General features: G+C 35.9%; 1 protein-coding gene across 16 annotated transcripts in view; it reads left to right on the top strand.

The window, feature by feature from the left end:
• Window positions 1–13,558, top strand: part of ERCC6L2 (ERCC excision repair 6 like 2) — a 77,708-nt gene that overhangs the window by 21,931 nt on the left and 42,219 nt on the right. For 12 of the 16 annotated variants that reach the window (XR_008233349.1, XR_008233351.1, XR_008233350.1 and 9 more), the window contains 4 exons: window positions 3,770–3,841; window positions 5,452–5,597; window positions 10,761–10,856; window positions 12,216–12,315. Coding sequence is in view for 10 of the 16 variants with exons in the window: in XM_052775849.1 (XP_052631809.1) it covers window positions 3,770–3,841; window positions 5,452–5,597; window positions 10,761–10,856; window positions 12,216–12,315 (414 nt within the window). In the remaining 6 variants the exon portion in view is untranslated. Of the gene's footprint in view, window positions 1–3,769; window positions 3,842–5,451; window positions 5,598–7,994; window positions 8,240–10,760; window positions 10,863–12,215; window positions 12,316–13,558 lie in introns of those variants that run through there. The other 4 variants (XR_008233353.1, XM_052775856.1, XR_008233352.1 and 1 more) reach the window with 4 other exon arrangements.

Genomic DNA, 13,558 nt, shown 5'->3' with positions numbered 1-13,558 from the left:
TCCAACCAAAGAAATTCTGATCTTATGTTATTATGAGGGGTTCTGCTTGTTTGATTTTTTTTTTTATGAATTGTAGAATAGAAGCATTTTCAAATGCTGCATTTATGACAGCCCAGTAGACTTATAGAATATTTTTCCACTGTTGATGACCTCTGGTTTTGTATATGTGATGCTTTGTTTTAGAAATCTACAGTATGTTTCAGTCCATTGCAAACTGGACCCAATTTATCTAAGAATTATTGACAGAATTGCTTACATTGAGAGAAATTGGCCTGCTTTCTCTTTTGAGGGGAACTTGAATTTTGGGTCAGTTCATGAAATACATCTTAGTGTAAACAGAATATTCTGGATTGTGTGGTGACATCTCTGTGCCTGGAAGGAGTTTTCTGTAGTGGGCCAAGTAGCCATCATTGAAAAATAAGGTGGTTTTTGAGTCCATTAATTTTGACTTCAGAATAATTGTGATGCAAAAAATCGGTTCATATGTGTCTGGTGGTGTGGTGGTTTGGTTGTTTTTGGGTTTTTTTGGTTTTTTTGTTTTTTTTTTTTCTGCTGATTGCATTGGAGGTTTGTCCTGTGAGAAAATACTGTCTAACTTTTTTGTTTTCTATTTTGAACTTAAAAAAAAAAATCTGTTTGGGATGATTTTGATTTTTATGCTCTGGAATCAAAGTTGTTCAGAAGGTATTTAAATATAGAAGGTCCTCTTACCATCAGAAAGTAATCAGAGGAGAGCCAACAGATACTAGAGCTTGAAAACTACTTTTTATATTTTTAACAAGTTTATTTGGAAATAAATGAACAAATGATAGTAAAATGTTTTTCATAGCCATGTCCCACTGTAGTCTTTACGTTTTCTGTTCTATAAATAAATTCTAGGAACTAATTGAAATACTTCTGTAACTTTCATCTGATAGTATAGACTGAATAGGTATTATCTAATCCTTTAAATTACAGGCTACTCAGAAGTTTTGGCACAGGTGATTATTCTTTTGTAGATGAGCATATTTGCAAAAGAAAAGTTTGTGGCATTTATTTGAATTTATTTGGGGGGGGGGGAAGGCTGGGTTTTGTCTATGAAGTTTAATAGCTAAGCAGTTTTAACTGTTTTGCAGAGCTGAAAAGGTTGACCTATCAACTTAAAGTATCTTCTGTTCTCTCACCAAGCAGAGATAAAAAACACAGGGAAACATACTTTTTTGTATTATGGAATATGCCTACTGCCACCAGTAAAACTAGAATTGCTTGAATGTAAGTGTGAGAGAATGGCATATTGGTGTTCATGTCTTACCTTGTGCTGTGGCTGCAGTCATCTCTGTGTTTTGCAAGCTGTAGCATTTACAATGTGCTACCCCAGGTTTTCTGTTGTGAATTTAAGATTATAACAAGAGCCTGGAAGAAACAGTCCCTGTAATCCAAATGTACACATACAAGCATTGATGGTACACCTATGACTCTTAATATGTCCTTGTTACAGTGGGAAATAGGTAATAATGCAGTAACGTGATCTAAGCTTCAGGGTTTTTTTGTGGAATTATCCCCTCATTTTCAATCATACTGCAGAACATAGAGTTTTCAGAAGACTTGCTTACACTTTTTATTGCAAGGTGAATTTCATGCCTAGATTTTTAACTTGAAATATTTGAATATTTGAGAATTGAAATGAAAGGAGTGTGCTGCCTTGTTTGGAAACCACTGTTTTTCTATCATGAAATAGGACAGTGTGGACCTGCAAAGTGCAAGGATAAATGATTCCATTGCTTTTGAAACACAAAGATTGCAGACTGTCCGTACAGAAGTATTGGGGACTGCTTGGAAAAAAAGTCAAGATGAATGAGGGTAGTTTTAAAAGCCTGCAGTAATTCTCATTACTACCTTGTCTGATTGTTAAAATTCTGGCTCAGAGAGACTCTATATGCTTTCTAATTGGAAAGGGCTATTAAATGTCTGGGACTTGAAATAATTTTTTTTTTTTTTTAAACTACACATGTAATATTTCCACAGACATCCATTTGTGCAGTTTTGGAATACTGTTCTTAATACACATCTCCTGGATTGATTTATTTATTTTTGCCTTGCTTATTATCATTAGTTCAGTGGGAAAATGGAAGTCTGTCAGAGCACCTTGCAAATAATAGTAGTTTCTGCCATTAAATATAAACCTAACCCAGGTGGGCATGGTTTTTTGAAGGCTTAAAAACACTGTAGGGTAACTTGGACATCTGTATACAAATAAGGTATTCTCAAATGTGAGAGGTAAAAATTTCATCAGTCAGGCAACTCACAATGTGTAGTAATGGGGAGATAGGCATTTGAATCCATGTGTACTCTTACAAAGTGCATGTAACTTTTGCTTGGGTACGATGAAGTATTTCTTTTTCAGACCAACAGCTTTCAGGATAATACTCTGGTGCGCAAGCACAGAATTTATTTCTCTTTGGTGCAAAATCATTCATTACTTTTCCCTGTTTGTCAGAGCTGTTCTTTACTCCAGAATATCTGAAATCTCAGTGGGCACAACATTGATCCATTTTATTTAAACAAACTGGGTCGATTTGTTTGTTTGTTCTCCTATAGGAAATTAATTATTTGACCTGTACTTTAATAATAACAACAATAATACAGTAGTGAAACTCCTCTACCTTAAAAGCATGTCACTGTTTTTCTTCTGTTTCTTTTTCTTAATGTGGCTAAATAAAATGCAAATGTAAGTCATTTAGCTTTTGCTAAATTACCTGATGCGGATTTTTTCTCAGTAAAATAAATCCTGGTTTGTATGTTCTTGTACAATGAAACCAGGCAAGAATTACCTTGTTTCTACCTTGTTTTCACTTAAAACTGGCTGGCTAACGTATACAAAAGGGCTTGTAAGTGATGTATAATTACTATTTTATATTCTAGACATTATCCAGAACTGTAAAAATTAATATAAATATTCATCATTATTTGGTTATCAAAGATTTTGTTAGGCTTTTACTGAAATCAGTGTTGATTAACTGTTTGTTTATCACTGAATAAATATAAATTTTAAAACACTTATTGCCCAGTGGGAGAAAGCTACAGACATGGTATAGAAAATTCCTTCTTCCCCTTTGTGTGTTGCTTTTGCATGGTACTCTGGAGCTGCCATTGCCAGATGTGGACATGCTCCTGTTGAAAATAACAGTATCACTATTATACACAAGGCTCTGGATTATTTGCTTCCCCACCAGAAGAACATTGTGTGTGGGCGGATTATTGGCATTTCAGGGTCTGTGCAGAGTCTGGGAAGCTGGATCCTACTGTAAACAGAGCAACAGAGGAGAGTGGGAGCGGGGAGGGGCATAGATCTCACTGATTATTTTAAGAAGACAAGTTCCAAGAAGTTCTGAACTCAGATGTAGTACAGAAAACTTAAAACAGACCTTCATGTTTTCAGGGGAATTCTGTGCATTTGTTAAATGCAAAAATTCACAAGGTGAGCTAGTGCATGAGATGAATAATATTTTGTTGCCCTGACATAAATAGCTTCTGAATTTACCTGTTAGTGATATGATTGCCTTTTTACAGCAGGATTTCCATGTAGATCACTGAAAAATGCATAGGTCCAGCATCTCCATTACCTTTGGCACATTCATTATGTTAGTAATGTTTTTTGTTATGCCTCTGTTTAGCTTTGCAAACAATTAATTACAGTGTAGCCTGTTCAAAGGTTGAAAACACAAGTAAGTGTGTGTGAGATGAAATGTAGAGAAAACCTCTTCATTTGTATTCTGTGGTTTGTTTACAGGTCCTTCAGCAGCTTTTAAATCACTTCCAAAAAACCAAGGATAAAGTTCTTCTTTTCTCCTTTTCCACAAAGGTGAGCTCCATATGATTTTTATCAATTAACTGCGGCAGTGAGTTCTGAAGCGTAAAGCACTAAGATGACAGCTGTCAACCACATTTCCTTTCTCTCTGTACTACAGGAAATAATGATGAGGACAGCGTGCTGTACTCCAGAAGCATATTGAAACCTTATGTTATCTCTTGATAAAAATGGTGACAGCAAAACAAATGTAACACTCTGCCTTCTTAGAGCTTTTTAAAATTCTTGTATTACTTCAGGTGTAGATAGCTGTCCTGGGTTCAGCTGGGATAGAGTTAATTTTTACAGGAACCTGGGAGGTGGGGTGGCATAGCCGGGGCAGCTGACCTGAACTAGCCAAGGAGCTATTCCATACCATGTGACATCATGCTCAGTATATAAATGGGGAGCGGGCCGGGGGGAGCTCTCTCGACTTTCTGTGGGGGAAGTGGCTGAGCGTCGGGTTCCGGGTGGTGAGCAGTTGCACTGTGCATCACTCTTTTTGTATATTCTTTCATTAGTACCGTTGTTGTAACCTTTTTTTGTGTTGTCCCAGTAAACTGCCCTTGTCTCAGCCCTCGAGGTTACAGGTTTTTTTTTCTTTTCTCTCCTCCGTCTCTTCCCTATCCCACCAGAGGGGGGTGGGAGGAGTGAGCGAGCGGCTGCGTGGTCCTTTGTTACCGGCTGGGCTGAAACCACGACAGTAGCTCATACTGAGTTCAGCTGGTATGTCTTGAGTTAGAGAAGTGTCACAGCAAATTATGATGAAAGTATCATACAATCTTTGTGTTAGCACTGAAAGTAGTTAAATTTCCTCTGTTCTGCTGGTTTTTGACCATCAGCAGTGATGAAACTTACACCCTGAGACTTACTACACTAGTTGGTTTGAACTTAAAACAGTGTTTAATTGGAGCTAGAGGCGTATGCGCATTTCACTTTTAAGGGACTTGCTCCTTGATTTTCTTGTTAGGGAGTAATGTGTTTCCTGAAATGGTGCAATCTATAGTATAGTTTTCTTTACTTAAATATTTGTAATGATAGCACTAAAAAGTGTTAAAAAATAATAGTGTGAATGACAGGTCAGAGTCTTAAATATTTAATAATTTTGTGGCTTTAAGGAAGTCTGCAAGTTTAATATTTAGATGCTGTAGTAAAATGCTCATGTGTCTTAGGCTGTGCTTCAGGGTATTCAAGACCAGACTGACTGCTGGTTACTGCGGTCTTTCACTCCATCCCTCTGAACTCTGTGTGTTTCTGTGCTGGCTCTGGTGCTCATTTACTGTATTTCAAGTCATTGTAACTTGCTAAGATGGTATGAAACTGTTAAAAGTTGTCTGCCAGCTTATTGGGTTGAACTGATTCAGCATCACTTAGAGAAGGGACAGGCAGCCAGGGTTGGAGGACTGAGTGAGACCTCAGCAGACCAACATTAATCACCTTGAGTGCTGTAGAAATCACAGCTAATGAGAGTCAAGGATGTTGATACCAAAATGGTGAAGATCTACTCTCATTTTCAATGCTTGGTCTATTGCAAATATATTTGGGAAACATGGCCTCTGTGATTATGTTTAATTAAAAAGATAATAGTAAGCACTTAATCTTTTTTTTTTTATTTTTCCACCCAGTTGCTAGATGTGCTGGAACAATACTGTATGGCATCTGGGCTAGATTACCGAAGACTTGATGGAAATACAAAATCAGAAGATAGGATCAGAATTGTAAGAGAGTTCAACAGCATTCAAGAAATTAACATATGTCTTGTATCTACAATGTAAGAAAATTTAACTTGTAGTCTGTTTCATTCTGCCTTTCTAGTGCTTAGTAAACAGGTTACTCTGCATTTTGACTGATGACCTTGTGAGGGGTCACTTTTTTAAGGAAGTGAATTGTTCTCTTGTCTGTTAGTAAACACAGACTCACTGCTGTGGTCTGAAGCTTCTTAAAATATCTGGAGAATTCCTCCCTTCCCCTTTCCTCTGCTTTATGAGGACTTGTAAGATCTGAAACAAATGGGTCTTCTGAATCCTAGTTTTAAATTTCCAGTTGCTGTAGGAGCGAGGAAACAGTTTTTAAACATTATTATTACTTATTATTATTATTATTATTATTATGTCATTATCCACAAAAAGCTTTCATTTTATTGTACACAAACTCAATTTCTTGTACTGTACTAGTAGAATTAGCAAGTGAGTGTGAACTTGAAATGCTATATTGAACTGAAAAATTATCTCTTGGTGTTACTGTAATTTATTAACCATGTTAATTAGCATATGTCTACTTAAAATACTTCAAACAATCCTTGATTGTCTTTTAAAAATGTATTTACCTATTAGATCTGCTTAGCAATCTATGATGGATAGTGAATTCTTTTGAAATAGAGCAATATGTTCAACTAAAATTAATGAAATTGAGGACTATTTTTTTTTCTTTTTTCTTTTTTTTTTTCTTTTTAATTCTGGCTACTTCTATGTTTCATCTTGAATGAAGTTTGTTACCAGGCAAGGGCAGAAAGGGAACAAAGAGAAGCTTTAATCTTCCTGCCCAGAGGAAAACTCCGTGAAACTCGATGAAAGTGCTGTTCTTGCCTATACAGTCACTTTAGTCCTTTACTGAAAGCGTGCATGTTGGAGTTAGATAGGAGGATCCACACTACCTCTGTTTAGTTAGAAGTCAGACATAAAGACTATTGCAAGTGCATGTCAGAACTGTCTTCAGATGCTCTCTGGTGTATGTGGGCAGGGTTTTAAGAGGTTTGTGGTATTGGTCATGCACATTTGTTTGTAATCTCCATCAACTGTGGAATCTGGCCATCAGCTTCCCTGGGTCCCTAAGACCTTTGTGAGTCCCTGTTCCTTGTCTCTGAAGACAGCAGCGAATTACCACATCCATAGCATAAGGAAAGACTCTCTAGTTTGTGCTTCTACCAGTCTAGTTGTGTGATCATAACCTTTTCAGTTCTTTTCCATTAACTTATATAGAAATACAAATGAAGGTCAGGTAAACAGAGATGGACTTTCTCCTCTCTGTTGTGAGAGCTTGTGAATACAGAGACTGGTGAGCTTTCAGTGCCGGCTGGTGGTGCTTGAGATGCAAGTCTTGATTCTGTTGTTTTTAGTGTTTCTCATCTTACTGAGTGAATGGAAGGAACGAACAATGATGGAATTGCAGTCAATATAACTAGCGTTTACTAAGCAAAACAGAAGGTACAATTATTTGTGTAGTTTATCACAAATAACAAGAAGTGATCTTTTTGCTTGCTTGATATACAGTAATGGAAGCAGCTTTAATTTGGTAATTGTTTGGAAATCAGAAAGTGATTTATTCTAGTTCTACTCTGCAAGAGATTCATCTTTCCTCTTACTCAGATTTCAGGCATTAGGACTTTACAGTATATTATGGTAAGTTGACAGAATTGGGTCATACTCTTCTGTCTGTACTTTCTTGCAAAGTTTTTGGCTAACTGTTCTGTGTAGTCAACTTGTATGTATTCTGAAAGTCCCATTGCTTGGAGAGCCAAATGTTGATTTTTGCTGAAAATACTTGCACAGGCTTTTGGCTACAGAAATACATTCTGCAAAGGATGAATTCCCTGCATAGTGATCTTGAATCTGCCATTATATTCCACTGGCACAGTTAACATACAACTTTAAACAGGAAGCTGAATCTATAAATTAGTGAGTTACAGTGCAGACAGTGGTGATGAATTCACTATTAAATTTACAATGTTCCTGGTTTATATTCCATTTTTTCTATACCAGCAAAATGCTGTTTCTGCCTGGAATTGCCTATGTATTGCCCGTAAACATTTGGAAATCCTGATTTTAATTGGTTGGTGAGTTTTTTGAGAAATGGGGCCTTAAACAATAAAATAAAAAATAAAAATCTGTCTATCTGTATAGCTTGACCTCAAGTCTTGCGGTGAATGTTAGTATCAAACACAGTCATATAGCTATCCATAATGCTTTTATAGATAGCTATGACTCTAATACAGCTATATGGATAAATATATTTTATGGGTGTTGACAGAAAATATGATTGATTTCTTCAGAGCTTGTAAATTCCATCAAATCATTAGGTATATGTCATGAATTTCAGCCTTGAGCTCTATGGAAAAATAGGTATACATCTGTTGGAACTGCTAAGGCTCATTAAGTATAATCTGTTTCAGAATACTGCCATCCTGTGCTGGTGTTGCTGGGAAAATATATGATTATTTGGAAGAAGAGAATGGGATTTGGGAGCATGCTTAGAAACATTAAAATAATTGTTGGAGTTGCTATAACTTGATAGGGGAATGTCAGAGCTTGCAACTCTATTGACACTGATTAGCCTGAAGAAGGGGAACTGTATATGTACAATAGTGAAGTCTACATAGTCCTGTTCGATCACAGTGTTCTGGAAGAAATAAAAGCAGTGAGTATTCCCACCTTTAAAGCTAAATTTCTGTTTCCAGGTTTTCCATGCTAGTCTTCCTCTAGATTAATTCCTCTGGGATAATTACAAATTAAAATCTATTTCTGCTTCTCTGGGTTTTTTTTATGTAAAGAGAAGTGCTTAGATGATAAAGAGATGATGGTTACAGAAATTTTTAGACAGTTTTTTATTATGAAACATTACAGTATACACTTCCATTCTACCTGCAGCATTCTCAATTACTGGACTGCTGTCTGCTACTTTTACAGGGCTTTTTTTAACTTTAATTCTTCACAGCTATGTTGCAAATAATTTTTAATGAGCATGCAATCAAATTCAAAAGAACTCTCAGCTACGAGATATCGCTCAAACAGAACTTATTAACTATAAAAAACTTACCTCAGTAAATAGAATTACATAGTCAAAGCTTTCATGGAAACTTTCCTAATGTGATACTGTTTTGTAATTTCTGAACATGGAGGTATTAAGTTGTCAGTGGCAGGATAGAAAAACAAGCCATTTATTTAACACAGTGTGCAGTTTTAAGTGAGATGATCTTTTGAAAACTGTTGTTTGTAACACAAGTGCTATGAGACCTTTCATACAGGGATCTTCATTTGAGCCATATTATAGTAATTTGTATGGACCATCTTGCAGTAATGACTAGCAGCTAGTTGAAATGATAGTTAAAATGGAAGATATTCTTTACAATGCACAAACTAACTACTGCATTCGTTCTGCCCATGAAGGATATAGGAGCCATTCTTTTTCTGTTTTGGAGTATCTGAATTTTTGCGGCATACCTAAAAATATGGAAAGGTAAAATCTTTATAAAGCTAAGTATCCTGTTTAGTTAATCTTTATAGTCAGTCTGTTTTATTTGCACTAAGACTTTGCACTGAGGTTTAATTCATATTTCAGTTCCAAATATTGCAATTTCTTATGAGAAAGTATTTGGAAAAACATGTTGACTTAACGTTTCAGTCTGACTGCAAGGTTGGTTTGGTAAGATGAGAGGCTGAATTCTGTCCTCACTAAAAAGAAATACACCAAAATTCCAAAATACAGTAAGGTATTCTGAAAAATACAAAGATTTTTATTCAGCATTTCAAACTTTGAGAACGCTCATCCTCTGGAAACCTCTGTTAATATTGGCAGGTTCCCACATCCTCTCCCTTTCCAGATTTAGCTAACCCAACACCACACCACACCTGGAAGGAAGAGGCCACAACTGTATTTACATTGACAAGGATTCCATGAAGACCAAAAAGCGGTCGGGCTCCATAAGCTTTTGGTTTTTGTCTTCATTCATTCTTTTACCTGGAAACTTTACCTTTCCCACTGCTTTAAACAAGTAGAATATAATGTAATCTGTTAAAACTAGCTGCTTGGTAAATTAAATGGGATTGACTTTTGATTTTGTGGTACCTCATTCAGGAAAAAACCACACTTGAAATTAGTGCTGTCTATGTTAATGTGAAGAATTGTTTTAATAGTTAAATTAATAATAGTATTTAGCGTGTACTTATTTAGGAACTTGCCTCTTTTTGTAGGAATGTTGGTTGAGCCAGTTGAAAAGAATTTTCAGTATTTGCTTGTTTTGCAGCTGGATGAGAAGTGGTATATTCCTCACTTTTGTTCCTATCAAATCATTCAGCTATGCACATGCCAAACTCCAAGTAACCGAGCAGTTTTGTTGGATTCAGCAGGGCATTAGTTAGGTACATCAGGTTAGGCATATGCTCAAATTCTTTACTGGCTTGCAGGCTTTACCTGAAAGCAGACTACAGCTGTTGAATGTTTTAAGATGATGTAACTGGTACTCCTGTGACTCCTAACCCCCACAGTAGACAATTTTCTTACAGCGACTTTTTTGCTTGGAATGACCGGTATGATTGTTGCTCAGAGGCAGCTGTGTGGCCAACTTCATTTTTAACGGTTGACTTACATACTGTACAAATGTACTTGTGACAGTTGTTAATTCTTATAGATATGACTTACCCTAGACTGTGACCATTTTAGTGGAAGCTGCACAGCATTATTGTCAAAACTATGTACTGGGATTAGAGGAAGTAAAATCTAATGCAGACTCTTTATTTAAGCTATAGTTTTCCTGCTTCTGTAATGTTAGCTGGCATAAAAGTGGTTATGTATTTCAGTATAATTGTTGGGGGAGTTGGTCTCTGTAGGGCTCAGTGGGTATGAAATAGCAATCAGGTCTTCTACTATATTAAGGTGATAGCAGTTGGTTATGACTCAGCTAGTCATACAGTTTGTAATCTTCTTGCTACTTAGGTGAGAAGACTGCATTTTACACCAGTGGTTATTTGAGTACTTGGTGGTTATTAACGCAACAGTAACACAAAGCTGTACCCCACTATTTTTAGTATCTCTATTGTGCTCTTTTTTTTTTATGTTGTGGAAGGGTATGCCAATATGGACTTAATACACTGAAAAAAAAAAAAAAAGTTCTGTTTTTCTCACTGTCAAATAGTTCTATTTTTTAATTGTTGTTTTTTAGGGCTGGTGGACTGGGTCTTAATTTTGTTGGTGCCAATGTTGTTATACTGTTTGATCCTACATGGAACCCAGCAAATGATCTTCAAGCTATTGACAGGTACACTTTCAAAGTACAGAACTTGATCTGTGTTGTACTCTTCTTTTGCTTTGATTCTGTAATCTGATTGTCCAACTAAAATTTTCCTCAGGGAAGAAAATTTTTACATAGTCTGACTTGTCCACAAACCAGTAAGAAATGTGCAGCTATATTATTTTTAGCTTTGTTCTTTTTTTAACCCTGAATTTTACTTCTTGTTCTCCATTTTATTTTTGTGGCACTGTTATGGTGGGGTCATTAGGAAAAAAAGCCATAGTTAGTGTAACTTTTTATGATCTTGAGAATGTGTGTGTGTGTGTAGCTGGATGACATTTTTGCTTTGTTTGCCAGAACAGAGTACGTTGTAGTTGACCCTAGTTCAAGTGATATTTTGAATTCTAGAATCCTTGAAGAAAAGCATTTATGTTCTTTTCTGTTTCACCCTTGTGGAGATTAGTGTCTTTTCAGCACTCATTTCCATCTCTGATGGAAGTGCCATTGGAATATTTCCAGGAATCTGGGTTTTTCTTTCAAGGCTTTTTGACCATAGGATGTTTTCCTAGGAATTCAGGACAGACTTTTGAATAGCTGATGTAAAGAATATTGGAAACCTTCAAAATCCAGTAGATTTGTACCTTTTCACAAGCAGAAATAAACTTGTTTCTGTTGTCCCATCCAGTTATGTAATTCCATTTTAAGGGTCTTTCTGACTTCTGAGAGGTGTTTATGTGCACCTGTTCTAGAGAAATATGTGTTTGAAATGTGTATTGTTGAAAGGGACTGTCTTTAAAGAATCTTTGCAAGATCACATTTCTATAAATTGGTTCAGCCTCTCTTGAATTTTTGGAATGTAGTTTATTAGAAGTCTCAGAATTTACCATTTAGATAGAACACTGCCAGTTCATTAGTTGTTTTTATGATGTTGTTACTTGCAAAGTGCTTTATAAAGATAAGAAAGAACAGGCTGCCCCAAGTAATCCGTGATCTAACTCCTATATAATGCAAATAGGAGGATATCTTGTGCAAGAGCAGATGGGAGACAGAGAGGAAAAAAAAAAAACCGAGAAAACTGTGGAAGATGTGTTTTCAAGAGAGGTGGGAGACAGGCCTTGTGATACAAACTGAGGAGGAAGCTTTTTCAGCTGGATAGGCCTGGGAAGAAGCGTGGAAAACTAAGGGTAAAGGAAAAGGGAATAAAATACTGAGGAAAACTTGGAAAAGTAAAATAAAAAAAAATAATCAAACAACCAACTTATAAATCATTTAGAGTACTCCTGTTTTATTAGAATGCTTTTATTTATTTATTTTACTACCCCTAAGAGCTGTCTCTTACTTTTTTATTGATGAAAAATGGTTTTTAATATGCCACTGTCCTTGCAGAGCTTATAGGATTGGCCAATACAAAGCTGTTAAAGTGTTTAGATTGATATCCTTGGGAACTGTGGAGGAGATGATGTACTTGCGACAAGTTTATAAACAGGTAAAGTTCACAAACTATTTAAATTGGGAGATGTTTTTAGCAGTTTCAGTGACTGAAAGCTAAGCTAGCCTATAACAAAATTGTAGTTTACCTTGGTTATATGATATATGCTGTTATCTTATTAAGCAGAGATATATCATTTAGCAATTGTCAAAGAACAAAAAAGAATTATATTTGTATTCAAGTTTTTCTGTAACTTTTGACAGTTTAATTATGCAATTAACATTAATCGGATTATACAGAGAAGTGTTTTATTTAAAGACTTGTAAAATAAGTCTGCGAGAGTTGTAGTTAGTACCTGCAGCAGTCTGATTCAGGCAGCGTTTTCTTATGAAAGGTTAGAGAAAGTAGAGCAAAAATCTTGCTGGTGCTATAGAAGACAAGCAAGAAGGCATCGTTACCCTCCTGACTGTGAAAACTTGGTTATAAAAGGAGGGGGAAACAGCTTGTAGTTGCTGCTATTACAAAGCTGATAAGTGATGTTGCTTGCCAGAATACTCAACCTGAAACGCTTGCTCTCTCCAAATTTTTCTACTTGCATTGATAGGTTTAAACACCTAAGATTGGGAAGAACAATGTGTGTGGTTTGAGGAACCCATAATCTAGCAACTGTTTCCTGGTGAGATCAGAATTAAAACAAAAAATAGGCAAACTTGAACATGAACAACAAAGAGCAGGCTGCAGAATAATAAGAAACTAGATTAAATATGAACATGTTTTTCTCAACAAAAGTTGCAAGTTAAAGAAATAAGGTGATTGATTTTGAGGTAAGATAGTGACATTATAGGCATAGAAACTTGGAGAAAGGAAGAAAATCATGGAGATACAGTTGTCCTGAAGAATGCATTGCATAGAAAAGACAAAGTAGGTCACCTCAGTGGGCAAATGATATTATATATTAAAGAAAGCTTTATGAAATTTGATGAATTAACCTAATAATTTGAATTTTTGGCCATAAATAGGAAAAATTTGGTAATGAGTCTTCAGTGACAAGCAGTCTCTTGTAGCTGGGTTATTTACAAGGAGCAGGTTGGAGGCTGATTGAGTGGGAAATGCAGTAGTATACAGATTGTCATTATCCTCCTAAGATTTAAGTAAGTGACAAATCAGAATAAGGTTCTAAGATCATCTGATTTCACAGAGCAGATAGTCAGAAAACCTACAGCTGGAAGATCAAATCTTGAGCTGCTCTCAGTAATGTGTATGGCCTGCTTTAAAATGCTACTTTCAAAAGTGTAACAGT

This window comes from Harpia harpyja, chromosome Z, assembly GCF_026419915.1.
Source record: "Harpia harpyja isolate bHarHar1 chromosome Z, bHarHar1 primary haplotype, whole genome shotgun sequence".
NCBI classification, from domain to species: Eukaryota; Metazoa; Chordata; class Aves; order Accipitriformes; family Accipitridae; genus Harpia; species Harpia harpyja.
This window is presented reverse-complemented; position numbering and strand designations above follow the sequence as displayed.